Genomic DNA, 13917 nt, shown 5'->3' with positions numbered 1-13917 from the left:
TGCCTATTCGATCGCTGGACGAAACGGTTCTAACCGAGCCAGGTGGAAATGTGTGCTACAGCGAGAGTGGACGAATGATGCGGGCGGCACCTGTGGCACTGCTTAGCCCTCCTCGCGTCTCGTGAGGGATCGCTCACTTACTGCTTCGTCTCTGCTGCTGCTGTTACTGCGTGAGCTTCGCGCCGTTCACGCTCTTCCTCACTCGAAACGTATTGTTTTCGTCACTGCTCCTGCCAGCATGTGAACATCTGTGAAAGGCGTTGCAGGGACCGAGAAGGGGAAGAGGCACTCACTCGCAAGACGGATTGTACCGCGCCGAGCCCGTATGCAAGGGAGTTAGGCGAATAGGAGGAAGTGTGTGTGTGGGGGGGGGAGGGAGGGAGGGAGTGTCGGTTGAAAGCTGATACTAGACAGCATGCAACAACAAGCTTGCCTGTGTACGGGAGGAGCGCCATAAAGCATCCCGAAAAAAACTGGAGGAGAACAGAGGTGTCAAGTGTGTGTGTGTGGAGGGTGGGAGAGGCAGAGATGGAGCGGCTCGCTCACGGTGAAGCGAGCATGAGCCGGCGCAGGGTGCTCCACTAGACCAAGTGCTACTGTACGCACAAATACATACACACACACCGAGACACAGACAGACAAGTGCGCGCGTGTCTGTCTGTGTTTGCACTCGCATGGTGTGTGCCGAAAAAAAGAGAGAGGGCAGCTCTCACCCCCCCTCTGAGCGCTTCCTTTGCCCCCTTTCACTGTCCAGCAAGTGTGCGCACTCAGCTCTCTTTCTCTCACCGTTCTCCCTTCCACCCCCACCACACCACACACACTATCACAGTTCCTCTGCAGAGAGGGGGGAGGGGTGGGAGCGCGGGCCAAGACACCGTCTTTTGTTTGTGGGCAGAGACGGGCCTCCCTCACCAGCGGCCATAGCGCGCCACTCCCATTGGTTTCGACAACAGAAGAGGGAGGGATTCGGCAAGACGCCACTTCTACTTGTCCACGCACACGAAGATATGCCTTCCCTCTGAATGCCCTGGGAAGACGCACATACACAGCATGGGAGCCACAACAGTTACGAGTGCGTTCCTGCGCACAGGTCCCAAAGCGCGCACAGACGAATCCATACATGCATCGTAACGCAACATCGACCGCAGTTGCGTGGGATCCTTACACGAACGATTTCGCACTCCACGCACCCAGCGCAGAAAGCACGCGCGATTGATGAATGTTAAAGATTGGGTTTGTTGTTCGCAGCACCATCGATTCCGCAGCGGTCGAGGTGCTTGGTGCGTCCAATACTACCCCACAGCAACTTTCCTCTCGACCGCTGCAGATACTGCTCTCACGTGCAGGAAGGTACGAGCGGACGAAGGCCCGTCCAAGGTAAGTGGAGGGGGAGGCGGCAGCAGCAGTGGCTGCATGTGTCTGGTACTGCAGGTTCTGCGCTGCACTCATTCCTGAGAGCGAGTAGCAGGTGTGGTACCCATCATGCGCTGTTCCAGGCTTGTCCATCAAGCCACCAATCTCAGTATCCTGGCAACAGCGCAGCAGGTAGTCCTGCAGCTTGCGCTGGTTGAAGTAGAAGTCGCCGACATCGGCGTAGAGGAACGATTGACGCACACGCCATGCCTCTAGGATGCCCTGCGCGTCCCCATCGCTGCGGCCACCACGCTCTGCAGAAAGCTGGCTCTCCAGTATATGCTCGTACAAGGCTGTGCTAGTGGCTTTCTTTTGCCTTGCCGATCGAAGCACCAAGTCATCGGCGCCGAGGAACTGATCCGCCAGATCTAGTCGCATCAGGTGCTCGCCCTCAGCACAGTCCCAAGCGTCATTGTCGACAGCATGAGCCAGCTTTACGTCGAGTAGCTGCGCGTGGTCGAGCAGCAGAACCTCCCGGGCTCGGAGATAGCGATCCGGCAAGGCCACATGGGCGCTCGAAACGTCGTCATTTTCGCAAGCGCTTGCCTCTTTTGCGTCGAGCGGCTGCGTGGCAGAGGCCTCTGTGAAGCATTTTGTGTACGCCTCTACCGTGCGAAGCAGTACGTGCGATGTGCCAACCCAATACGAGTAGCAAGAGTCGACTAGCTTGTTTGTGCGACCGTTGAAGCCTCCCTCGCAGTTCAGTTGCCGCGCAGCGAGCCAGCGGCGCAGCGACGCTTGATGCACCATGTACGGCTGCTTCATGACCAGCAGTGAGGCCAGTCCGCACTGGGTGTATGCGCCATGAGCCTCCGAGGCGGTGGCCGAGCACGCGAAGCCTCCTTCGTGGGTCTGACACGCGGCAACAAAGCGCGCTGTCTGCACCGTTAGCACCGGCACGTTGCGCACGTCGTCGACAAACTCGCGGCGACCGGCCTCACCGTCAAAGGTCATCGGATCATCCAGCCCGAGAAGGGCAGTCATCACCGCGGCGCAGTACGAGGCGCGAATATCCGATTCGCCACCGCCGTGCACACGAAAGCTGCCGTCCTCGTTGCGCAGCGCAAGGAGCCACCGCTTGATGGCGGCGCGCGGGAGTTGCCGCAGCGAAGCTCCATCCTCGTACCGACTCAACATTGCGAGAGCGCAGCAAGCTGCGTAGGAGGAGGCGATGTGCGGCTCTTGCTGCGAGGCACCTCCTGCGAAGCCCATCACCGGCCGTGAAGGGTCATCAGGACTCCCTGTGGTGTCTTCAGCTATTGGAGTTGAAAAGGCACTCGCCCCATGGGACTGGCCATGCCCCGCCCTCGAGGATGCTGCGCCGCTCTCCACAAGAAGGCTGATGGCGTGAGCATCTTTTGCGTCCTCGGTGCTACTCGCCCACGTGGCAGGTGCCTTGAGCCGCATATTGACCTCCGCTTGGCAAGTGTGATCGATGCTGAGGCAGCTATGCAGGAACGCCACAATGGCGCTCGGTGGTGTACGGTGCAGAACCTCCTCCATGACGCCCAGAACATCGGCGGCTTGCAAGGCCCAGTATACAATCCACGGTCGCGATGGGTAAAGGCCCGACACGTCCTGCGGCGACGCGCTAAGGTTTTCCATTAGGAAGTGAACGTGGGCAGAGCGGTGGAGGCGCGGCTCACGGTACACAAATGGATGACTTCTTGCCGACATTGCTGGGCTGGCGGGCGCGATGTCGGCGTCTCCGCTGTCACTGCTGCTGACGTCGCCATTCTCAGTCCGCGACGACAAAGTGGCCGGGGGGGAAGGGGACGCGAGACGTTCTTTGTCTGGGTGTCTCTGCCATAGGGCGTAGATATGAGGGTTGGTGCAGCGGAGGTAGTCGAGCAGCAGCAGCTCTGTGCTACGCTGTGCCTCTATGGTGATGGTATCTGGCGCCAAGTTCATGATGCCCCGAGTTTTGCTGAGACAGAGGAGGGAGAAAGGCAGAGAGGAGAGGGGGCGGTGACGAGCTCTACGGAGTACCAGTGTAGAGCGCCAACCGCCGGTATCGAGAGAGGGGGAATGAGAGGCGAGACCCGCACCCGTGATGCACCCGGTAGGGGAAGGTGAAAGGGCAATGCACGCCACGGTGAGACGGGCGTTTCGATCGAATGATCGGGGGGGGTGCCTACGCTCGTTGGCGAGCTAATGCACACCAAACAAGGAGGCCCGGTGTTCAACCGTTTCGGTTGGCACAAAGACAGCATATATTTTTCGTGCAGGAGGCAGAAAGGGTCGCAGCAGCATGATCACACACAAACACACACATACAGGGTAATCCGTGAAGGCATTCGGAGGGGTAGTGGTGGTGGCCACAGCAGGGGTGAGGCCGATGGCGAAGGGAGCGGTGCAGATGGAGAGAGGGGGACTGCAGGCGAAAAAGCGTGGAGGGTGGAGGCGGAGAGGGGGGAGGCGCTTTTATATCACACTGGCGCTACCGCAGCCGCCCTTGTGCCACGGAATGTCGCCGATGTGTGCAGTTCACTGCCGATAAATTGGCGGACAAGAGCTGTTGCAGCTGGATTAAGGACGAACACCTGACGGTACATTGGGTGAGGAGCTGCACCACAGCGGCTCCAGCAATGGGACACGTCACGGACTTTTCGTATTTCAATGCCAAGCGTCCCTCTTCCCGCCCCACATCGCCTTACCGCCTTTCCATATTTTTCTTGCAGAAGCGCCTCAGTGCATCTTTCCCTCTTGCCGCTTCTCATGAAGATGAATAGGCGTCTACACACACACACATACACACACTCAGATGTGCACACACTTAGCGCACGCGCTTACACGCCAACACCTTCTTACCGAAAGACTCCCAAAGAGACCCAGACTGCGAACAAGAGAGAAGCATAAACGCACAAGAAAAAAGAACCACCTCTCGACGTGACTCCCCTACGAGAAGCACCCGCACACCTGCATCCGCTCACAGCCAAGAACTGTCACCATGTGCGCGCCCATGTACACTGGGCGAGAGAGCTCCGGAATAGACGACACCTCAGTTGAAAAGCAAAAAGACACAACAACAAAACCACACGTAAGCAAATTCTGTGTCAGCGCCTTCACACATGAAAAAAAGCGGCGGCGCTCCAACACGAGGAGAGGATTCGAGCCACAGGGGGCGGCAGGCCGCGGGAGGATGACGGAGGGCTCGGGCACGCGCGCAGAGGCAGACGCGCGCGGGGACCTCGACCCACAGCGCGCATAGAGCGCCTGCGGCACCCGTGCACCTGTGCGTTTGCCCGCCTTCACCAGCCCCCCGCGGCCGCCTCGTGAGCCGCGGTCGAGGCGCTGGGGCTGGTCGCCCCCTCGCTCCCGCTCGCGCCCCCGACGTTTCAGCACCTCTCCTCGCCTGGGCTGAGATCAAAGCACGAGAAGAGAGGGTAAGGGAGAGGAAAAGAGAGTAGGAGGGGCCCGTGCAGGCGACGCACACGCACACCCGCACTCGGCCACACCTGGCAGCGGCCGTGGACGCGTACGAGAACAGGCGCGCAGGCACGGGGAGGGGGAGAGGGAGGAGAGGCAAATACGACAGGAGGCAAAGCGGCCGTAGGGACTGCATCAGCCGGCGGCACGGCCCCACAGAGGGAAGCGGAGAGAGCCACGCGCACGCACACGGCGCTCCCTTCCCTGTCTGCGTCACTGTTCCTTCAACCATGGGTTGCTTCGATATGCCGACTGCACGCCGTCCATGTCCTTCATTTCGCGGCCGTCACCGTCCCGCGGCGAGAAGTCACCGCCTTTGGCGTTGCCCATTCCAACATCACCGTCGGCGCCCGGCGAGTTCGCCCAGTAGGGAGAGTTTTGCCCCTCGTCATCAGGCATGTTCTCGTGCACAGCGTCGTACATGCTGTACTGGTAGCCGAAGCGCGGCTGGTTCCCCTGGTGCGGCGCATCGCGGCCGGTAAGAGCGGCCAGTTGGTTCAGACGCACGGCGCGGATGGCCCGGTCCACGATGCTCTTGTTACGGTTGACCTGGCGGTTGTCGCACAGGCACACGCACACCGCCACTCCCACCGCGGCAAGCACGACGATGCCGATCAGGAGCCCGAAGACGACATAGGCGACCGTACCGGAGGCGAAGGTCAGCACATAATTGTCCCCAGAGCCCGGCCTTTTCTTGTCTCCGTTGTACAACCCGGCAAAGCTGTTAGTGCTCATCTTCCCGAGAACACCAGCGGCAGAGAGGTCGACGGCGTCCGGTTTCGGTACCCTCGTTTTGTTCCACCCGCACAGCACCATCTGCGCAAACACGGAGCCGTAGCTCGGGTCGTCGTTGTACTTCGAGCCATACGGGCACGACATGTTGACTTGAGGAACACTTACATTCGTGGCACACCAGTTCACCAGCGTCACACAGCTGATGTTCGCGATGGCAGTATCAAACTGGGATAGTATCTCGTAGCTGCTCCTCAAGAACTTTGACGGCATGAAATTTGCAGGAGTCGAGTTCACAATCATGATGAGCTTTGGCCCCGTCATCACATACCCGAGGACGAAGTCGTTGATCGGGTACTGGGAGGCGTTGTATGCAGCGGAGCTCGCCACGCCGAGGCACAGGAGGCCAACAAACACGCAGAGGAACGCACGAGACATCCCTGCGGCGTGGCCGAGGCGCCGCTGATGACGGCCAGAGCTTGTGCTGTCGGTAGCGGTGGCCATGACGCTCCGACTCCGTATGGGTCGTGTATCGAGGTACGCGCCACGGACCACGTAGGCGGCAGCCGAACAGCTCACGAGGCAGCGCAGAGAGGGGCGCAGGAAAGCAGGCGAGGGCGAGCAGGAGTGGATGCGCGCGCTGCAGAGCGGTGGTGCGGTCGAGGAGACGAGGGGGTGGGGAGAGAAGGGGGAATGATGACTGCGGAGAGAGCGGGGGGAGGGACACATACAGAGCCTGCCCTTGTGCCGGGGGCTCGCCGCTGCCGGCTTGGTGGAGACGAGGCACCGCTGCGGTCGATGCGTTGGCGGCGGCAGGGCTATGGCGCGACCTGCGCTCATCTCGCGCCTGCCGACACAGCGCGTCCGAATCCGCGCCGCGCGCACCCGGTCGGCGCTATCCTGAGTACGTTCTTTCACCCCGGCAAGACGTCAGCGACCCGTGGGCTCTGCTGAGACGCCCCTACACGCGCATGTCCGTCCCGACAAGGGCGGGAGCGGCCACGCTGCTGTCGTGACGCAGTGCGCACACCCACCGTCGGCGGGTGCGGTCGAGGGCGAGGCGGGCACCCACGGCGAACAAAACTCCCGCTGCTGCACCGTGCGCCAGCCCGGCAGGCGACCACGAAAGGCGGGCGAAACGCGCGTCCCAGCAGGCACACGCCGCCCCTGCCACCCGGTACGAAGAGGCCGGCGCCGTCGAGCGAGTGCTCGGTCGGCCAGCGTCCGTGAGAACCACGGCACCGGGGGCCGTCCGCAGCCTTCGCGTCCGCGCCCTCAGTGAGCGTCGCAGGCGCAAGGCATATCGCTGGCGTCTTTGGCAGGGCGCCCATCCCACGGCACCGCAGCATACGCGCCCCCGCTCGCTTCATCGCGCGCGGGCGAGCGGGCTGCCACCGCCGGGACACATGCAGGGTGGAGCGTGCCTGGGCGTGCTCCGCGCTGCAGCGGCGCGGGAGAGGGGAGAGGAAAAGCCCGCCCTACGCGCGAGAGGGACAGCGCGAGCGCAGGCATAAAGGGGCTTGGCGCCGCCGCAGCCGTGCCTGCAAGCGACAGCAGCGGAAGCGGTAGACAGTGGGGGTGCGCGCAAGCAGCGCAGAGGAATGGGGTGGGGGAGAAGGGGCAACAGACAGGAAAGACGGAGGCGCGTGCCGGCGCTCGTGCGTGCGCTGTAAGGGACTCGCTGCTGCACAAAATCACACCTCGTCTACACACAGCGCGCGAAAGAGATGCCTCCGTGTGCGAATGTGTGCGCATGCGCGCAGGTATACAGACAGACGCTGTGCTAGTGAGAGACGGTGTGCGTGTGTGCGTGTGCGGAAGGGGGAGGCGAGGGCGGGGGGCTGGCGAGCGAGATCGGCAAGCACAGGCACGGACGCACACAATGACGAGTGCGCTGCACGAAAGGCAGGCACACGCGACGTCGCAGAGAGCACACACTCGTGAGAAGGGCAACGCACCTCCCCCGCTCATCACCGAAGCGCGCCAGGGCCCGTAGGAGAGAGGCCCAGGGACGCGGACGAGGCGTGCGGTCTCCCAAGCTCCAGCGACGCACCCCTCAACACCTACTTCGCTTTCGTCTGCTGCTTCCCGTATGCACTCACGTCGCGCGTCCACATGGCCCGACGCAAACACAGACAGCCCTACAGAGATGCGGCCACGCAGCAGCCGCTGTGACAGGTCCGCACACGCATGCGTGCGCATACGGACAGACAGAGAGGGAGAGAGCGAGAGGCAGTGGGGAGAGGGGGCGAGGGCACGCCCATACGTAGTCAAGGTCCCACCACTCTCCGTCGCGCCCCCCGCCTCCCCCGCCTCCCCCGCCTCCGGGGGATCACAGCTAGACGAGCCCACGCACATGCGGGCGTCGGAACGGAGAAGGCAGGCGCGCACACAGAAGACGACGTGCCCCGCACGGTCGCCATCCGAGAAGCGCGATTACAGCAGCACCATCGCAGCCACCGCCGCCACGACACGAGCAGTGAGGCGAACGCAAGGGAGGAGAGGACACACTGTCACAGTCAGCGCTGCGCAGAGACAGCGTTACAAACACAAGAGAAAAAACGGAACGGAAACCCAAGGGAAGCGAAGATTACAAGACAGTGAGGGGGAAGGCAGGGGGAGGGGAATGGGGTTAAGGGTAAATAACCGGAACAGCATAGACGCAGGCGAAGTGTATCAACGATGAGCGGTAAAGAGGAGGAGGAGGGGTTAATGGGGAGGGGTGAGGAGGGGCGCGGAACGAGACGGGGTCGGGGACACGGGGGCGGCAGGCCGCGGGAGGATGACGGAGGGCTCGGGCACGCGCGCAGAGGCAGACGCGCGCGGGGACCTCGACCCACAGCGCGCATAGAGCGCCTGCGGCACCCGTGCACCTGTGCGTTTGCCCGCCTTCACCAGCCCCCCGCGGCCGCCTCGTGAGCCGCGGTCGAGGCGCTGGGGCTGGTCGCCCCCTCGCTCCCGCTCGCGCCCCCGACGTTTCAGCACCTCTCCTCGCCTGGGCTGAGATCAAAGCACGAGAAGAGAGGGTAAGGGAGAGGAAAAGAGAGTAGGAGGGGCCCGTGCAGGCGACGCACACGCACACCCGCACTCGGCCACACCTGGCAGCGGCCGTGGACGCGTACGAGAACAGGCGCGCAGGCACGGGGAGGGGGAGAGGGAGGAGAGGCAAATACGACAGGAGGCAAAGCGGCCGTAGGGACTGCATCAGCCGGCGGCACGGCCCCACAGAGGGAAGCGGAGAGAGCCACGCGCACGCACACGGCGCTCCCTTCCCTGTCTGCGTCACTGTTCCTTCAACCATGGGTTGCTTCGATATGCCGACTGCACGCCGTCCATGTCCTTCATTTCGCGGCCGTCACCGTCCCGCGGCGAGAAGTCACCGCCTTTGGCGTTGCCCATTCCAACATCACCGTCGGCGCCCGGCGAGTTCGCCCAGTAGGGAGAGTTTTGCCCCTCGTCATCAGGCATGTTCTCGTGCACAGCGTCGTACATGCTGTACTGGTAGCCGAAGCGCGGCTGGTTCCCCTGGTGCGGCGCATCGCGGCCGGTAAGAGCGGCCAGTTGGTTCAGACGCACGGCGCGGATGGCCCGGTCCACGATGCTCTTGTTACGGTTGACCTGGCGGTTGTCGCACAGGCACACGCACACCGCCACTCCCACCGCGGCAAGCACGACGATGCCGATCAGGAGCCCGAAGACGACATAGGCGACCGTACCGGAGGCGAAGGTCAGCACATAATTGTCCCCAGAGCCCGGCCTTTTCTTGTCTCCGTTGTACAACCCGGCAAAGCTGTTAGTGCTCATCTTCCCGAGAACACCAGCGGCAGAGAGGTCGACGGCGTCCGGTTTCGGTACCCTCGTTTTGTTCCACCCGCACAGTACCATCTGCGCAAACACAAAGCCGTAGCTCGGGTCGTCGTTGTACTTCGAGCCATACGGGCACGACATGTTGACTTGAGGAACAATTACATTCGTGGCACACCAGTTCACCAGCGTCACACAGCTGATGTTCGCGATGGCAGTATCGAATCGCGTCATGATCATGAACACATCCGTTACGAAAGCCTGCGGTAAGAACTCAGAAGGGTCCACACCAACCGTTACGATCAGCTTTGGCCCCGTCATCACATACCCGAGGACGAAGTCGTTGATCGGGTACTGGGAGGCGTTGTATGCAGCGGAGCTCGCCACGCCGAGGCACAGGAGGCCAACAAACACGCAGAGGAACGCATGAGACATCCCTGCGGCGTGGCCGAGGCGCCGCTGATGACGGCCAGAGCTTGTGCTGTCGGTAGCGGTGGCCATGACGCTCCGACTCCGTATGGGTCGTGTATCGAGGTACGCGCCACGGACCACGTAGGCGGCAGCCGAACAGCTCACGAGGCAGCGCAGAGAGGGGCGCAGGAAAGCAGGCGAGGGCGAGCAGGAGTGGATGCGCGCGCTGCAGAGCGGTGGTGCGGTCGAGGAGACGAGGGGGTGGGGAGAGAAGGGGGAATGATGACTGCGGAGAGAGCGGGGGGAGGGACACATACAGAGCCTGCCCTTGTGCCGGGGGCTCGCCGCTGCCGGCTTGGTGGAGACGAGGCACCGCTGCGGTCGATGCGTTGGCGGCGGCAGGGCTATGGCGCGACCTGCGCTCATCTCGCGCCTGCCGACACAGCGCGTCCGAATCCGCGCCGCGCGCACCCGGTCGGCGCTATCCTGAGTACGTTCTTTCACCCCGGCAAGACGTCAGCGACCCGTGGGCTCTGCTGAGACGCCCCTACACGCGCATGTCCGTCCCGACAAGGGCGGGAGCGGCCACGCTGCTGTCGTGACGCAGTGCGCACACCCACCGTCGGCGGGTGCGGTCGAGGGCGAGGCGGGCACCCACGGCGAACAAAACTCCCGCTGCTGCACCGTGCGCCAGCCCGGCAGGCGACCACGAAAGGCGGGCGAAACGCGCGTCCCAGCAGGCACACGCCGCCCCTGCCACCCGGTACGAAGAGGCCGGCGCCGTCGAGCGAGTGCTCGGTCGGCCAGCGTCCGTGAGAACCACGGCACCGGGGGCCGTCCGCAGCCTTCGCGTCCGCGCCCTCAGTGAGCGTCGCAGGCGCAAGGCATATCGCTGGCGTCTTTGGCAGGGCGCCCATCCCACGGCACCGCAGCATACGCGCCCCCGCTCGCTTCATCGCGCGCGGGCGAGCGGGCTGCCACCGCCGGGACACATGCAGGGTGGAGCGTGCCTGGGCGTGCTCCGCGCTGCAGCGGCGCGGGAGAGGGAGAGGAAAAGCCCGCCCTACGCGCGAGAGGGACAGCGCGAGCGCAGGCATAAAGGGCTTGGCGCCGCCGCAGCCGTGCCTGCAAGCGACAGCAGCGGAAGCGGTAGACAGTGGGGGTGCGCGCAAGCAGCGCAGAGGAATGGGGTGGGGGAGAAGGGGCAACAGACAGGAAAGACGGAGGCGCGTGCCGGCGCTCGTGCGTGCGCTGTAAGGGACTCGCTGCTGCACAAAATCACACCTCGTCTACACACAGCGCGCGAAAGAGATGCCTCCGTGTGCGAATGTGTGCGCATGCGCGCAGGTATACAGACAGACGCTGTGCTAGTGAGAGACGGTGTGCGTGTGTGTGTGTGCGTGTGCGGAAGGGGGAGGCGAGGGCGGGGGGCTGGCGAGCGAGATCGGCAAGCACAGGCACGGACGCACACAATGACGAGTGCGCTGCACGAAAGGCAGGCACACGCGACGTCGCAGAGAGCACACACTCGTGAGAAGGGCAACGCACCTCCCCCGCTCATCACCGAAGCGCGCCAGGGCCCGTAGGAGAGAGGCCCAGGGACGCGGACGAGGCGTGCGGTCTCCCAAGCTCCAGCGACGCACCCCTCAACACCTACTTCGCTTTCGTCTGCTGCTTCCCGTATGCACTCACGTCGCGCGTCCACATGGCCCGACGCAAACACAGACAGCCCTACAGAGATGCGGCCACGCAGCAGCCGCTGTGACAGGTCCGCACACGCATGCGTGCGCATACGGACAGACAGAGAGGGAGAGAGCGAGAGGCAGTGGGGAGAGGGGGCGAGGGCACGCCCATACGTAGTCAAGGTCCCACCACTCTCCGTCGCGCCCCCCGCCTCCCCCGCCTCCCCCGCCTCCGGGGGATCACAGCTAGACGAGCCCACGCACATGCGGGCGTCGGAACGGAGAAGGCAGGCGCGCACACAGAAGACGACGTGCCCCGCACGGTCGCCATCCGAGAAGCGCGATTACAGCAGCACCATCGCAGCCACCGCCGCCACGACACGAGCAGTGAGGCGAACGCAAGGGAGGAGAGGACACACTGTCACAGTCAGCGCTGCGCAGAGACAGCGTTACAAACACAAGAGAAAAAACGGAACGGAAACCCAAGGGAAGCGAAGATTACAAGACAGTGAGGGGGAAGGCAGGGGGAGGGGAATGGGGTTAAGGGTAAATAACCGGAACAGCATAGACGCAGGCGAAGTCTATCAGCGACGTGCAAAAGGAGAAGGAGGAGGGGTTAATGGGGAGGGGTGAGGAGGGGCGCGGAACGAGACGGGGTCGGGGACACGGGGGCGGCAGGCCGCGGGAGGATGACGGAGGGCTCGGGCACGCGCGCAGAGGCAGACGCGCGCGGGGACCTCGACCCACAGCGCGCATAGAGCGCCTGCGGCACCCGTGCACCTGTGCGTTTGCCCGCCTTCACCAGCCCCCCGCGGCCGCCTCGTGAGCCGCGGTCGAGGCGCTGGGGCTGGTCGCCCCCTCGCTCCCGCTCGCGCCCCCGACGTTTCAGCACCTCTCCTCGCCTGGGCTGAGATCAAAGCACGAGAAGAGAGGGTAAGGGAGAGGAAAAGAGAGTAGGAGGGGCCCGTGCAGGCGACGCACACGCACACCCGCACTCGGCCACACCTGGCAGCGGCCGTGGACGCGTACGAGAACAGGCGCGCAGGCACGGGGAGGGGGAGAGGGAGGAGAGGCAAATACGACAGGAGGCAAAGCGGCCGTAGGGACTGCATCAGCCGGCGGCACGGCCCCACAGAGGGAAGCGGAGAGAGCTACGCGCACGCACACGGCGCTCCCTTCCCTGTCTGCGTCACTGTTCCTTCAACCATGGGTTGCTTCGATATGCCGACTGCACGCCGTCCATGTCCTTCATTTCGCGGCCGTCACCGTCCCGCGGCGAGAAGTCACCGCCTTTGGCGTTGCCCATTCCAACATCACCGTCGGCGCCCGGCGAGTTCGCCCAGTAGGGAGAGTTTTGCCCCTCGTCATCAGGCATGTTCTCGTGCACAGCGTCGTACATGCTGTACTGGTAGCCCAAGTATGGCTGGTACTGCTGCGGCGCATCACGGCCGGCGAGGGTGGCGACATAGCTGAGGCGCACGGCGCGGATGGCCCGGTCCACGATGCTCTTGTTACGGTTGGCATGGCGGCTGCCGCACAGCCAGACACACACCGCCACCACTAAGGCGGCAAGCACGACGATGCCGATCAGAAAGCCGAACACAGCGTAGGCGACCGTACCGGAGGTGAAGTTCACGACGTAAATGTCCCCAGAGCCCGGCTTTCTCACGCCATCATCGAACAAGCCAGCGAAATCTTTTACTAATTTCGTTCTACTGACACGAAACAAGGAGAGGTCTACGTGCTCTGGAGAGGAAAGAACTGTCCCGTCCCACCCGCACAGCACCACCTGCGCAAACACGAAGTTGTAGTTCGGGTCGTCGTTGTGCTTCGAGCCATACGGGCAGAACATGTTGTATTGGACATTGGGTGTGTTGACGGCACACCAGTCCACCACCGTCACACAGCTGATGTTCGCGATGGCAGTATCGTGTCGCGAGAACACGTCGTACAACGTGTGGGTGAAGTAGAAGGGATCAAAACTTCGGGACTCCCCCTTCAGAATTAGTAAAAGCTTTGGCCCCGTCATCACATACCCGAGGACGAAGTCGTTGATCGGGTACAGGGAGGCGTCGTATGCAGCGGAGCTCGCCACGCCGAGGCACAGGAGGCCAACAAACACGCAGAGGAACGCACGAGACATCCCTGCGGCGTGGCCGAGGCGCCGCTGATGACGGCCAGAGCTTGTGCTGTCGGTAGCGGTGGCCATGACGCTCCGACTCCGTATGGGTCGTGTATCGAGGTACGCGCCACGGACCACGTAGGCGGCAGCCGAACAGCTCACGAGGCAGCGCAGAGAGGGGCGCAGGAAAGCAGGCGAGGGCGAGCAGGAGTGGATGCGCGCGCTGCAGAGCGGTGGTGCGGTCGAGGAGACGAGGGGGTGGGGAGAGAAGGGGGAATGATGACTGCGGAGAGAGCGGGGGGAGGGACACATACAGAGCCTGCC

The 13917-nt window shown here is 63.3% G+C and overlaps 3 protein-coding genes across 3 annotated transcripts; all 3 read right to left on the bottom strand.

Moving 5' to 3' along the window:
- Window positions 1-1161: 1161 nt before the first annotated feature.
- LSCM1_04155 (uncharacterized protein) lies at window positions 1162-3324 on the bottom strand (the record flags this gene model as incomplete). The annotated part of the gene is made up of 1 exon (XM_067321676.1): window positions 1162-3324. The coding sequence occupies one exon, from the start codon at window positions 3322-3324 to the stop codon at window positions 1162-1164; it is 2163 nt and encodes a 720-aa protein (XP_067177907.1).
- A 1731-nt stretch (window positions 3325-5055) lies between these two features.
- LSCM1_04154 (uncharacterized protein) lies at window positions 5056-6303 on the bottom strand (the record flags this gene model as incomplete). Its single annotated transcript, XM_067321675.1, has 1 exon — window positions 5056-6303. The coding sequence occupies one exon, from the start codon at window positions 6301-6303 to the stop codon at window positions 5056-5058; it is 1248 nt and encodes a 415-aa protein (XP_067177906.1).
- Window positions 6304-12660: 6357 nt separating this feature from the next.
- Window positions 12661-13905, bottom strand: LSCM1_04153 (uncharacterized protein; the record flags this gene model as incomplete). The annotated part of the gene is made up of 1 exon (XM_067321674.1): window positions 12661-13905. The coding sequence occupies one exon, from the start codon at window positions 13903-13905 to the stop codon at window positions 12661-12663; it is 1245 nt and encodes a 414-aa protein (XP_067177905.1).
- Between the last annotated feature and the right edge of the window lie 12 nt (window positions 13906-13917).

This window comes from Leishmania martiniquensis, chromosome 26 (genome assembly GCF_017916325.1).
Source record: "Leishmania martiniquensis isolate LSCM1 chromosome 26, whole genome shotgun sequence".
In the NCBI taxonomy this organism is placed as follows: domain Eukaryota; phylum Euglenozoa; class Kinetoplastea; order Trypanosomatida; family Trypanosomatidae; genus Leishmania; species Leishmania martiniquensis.
Note: the sequence above shows the minus strand (reverse complement) of the source record. Positions and strands in the feature narration are given on the sequence as shown.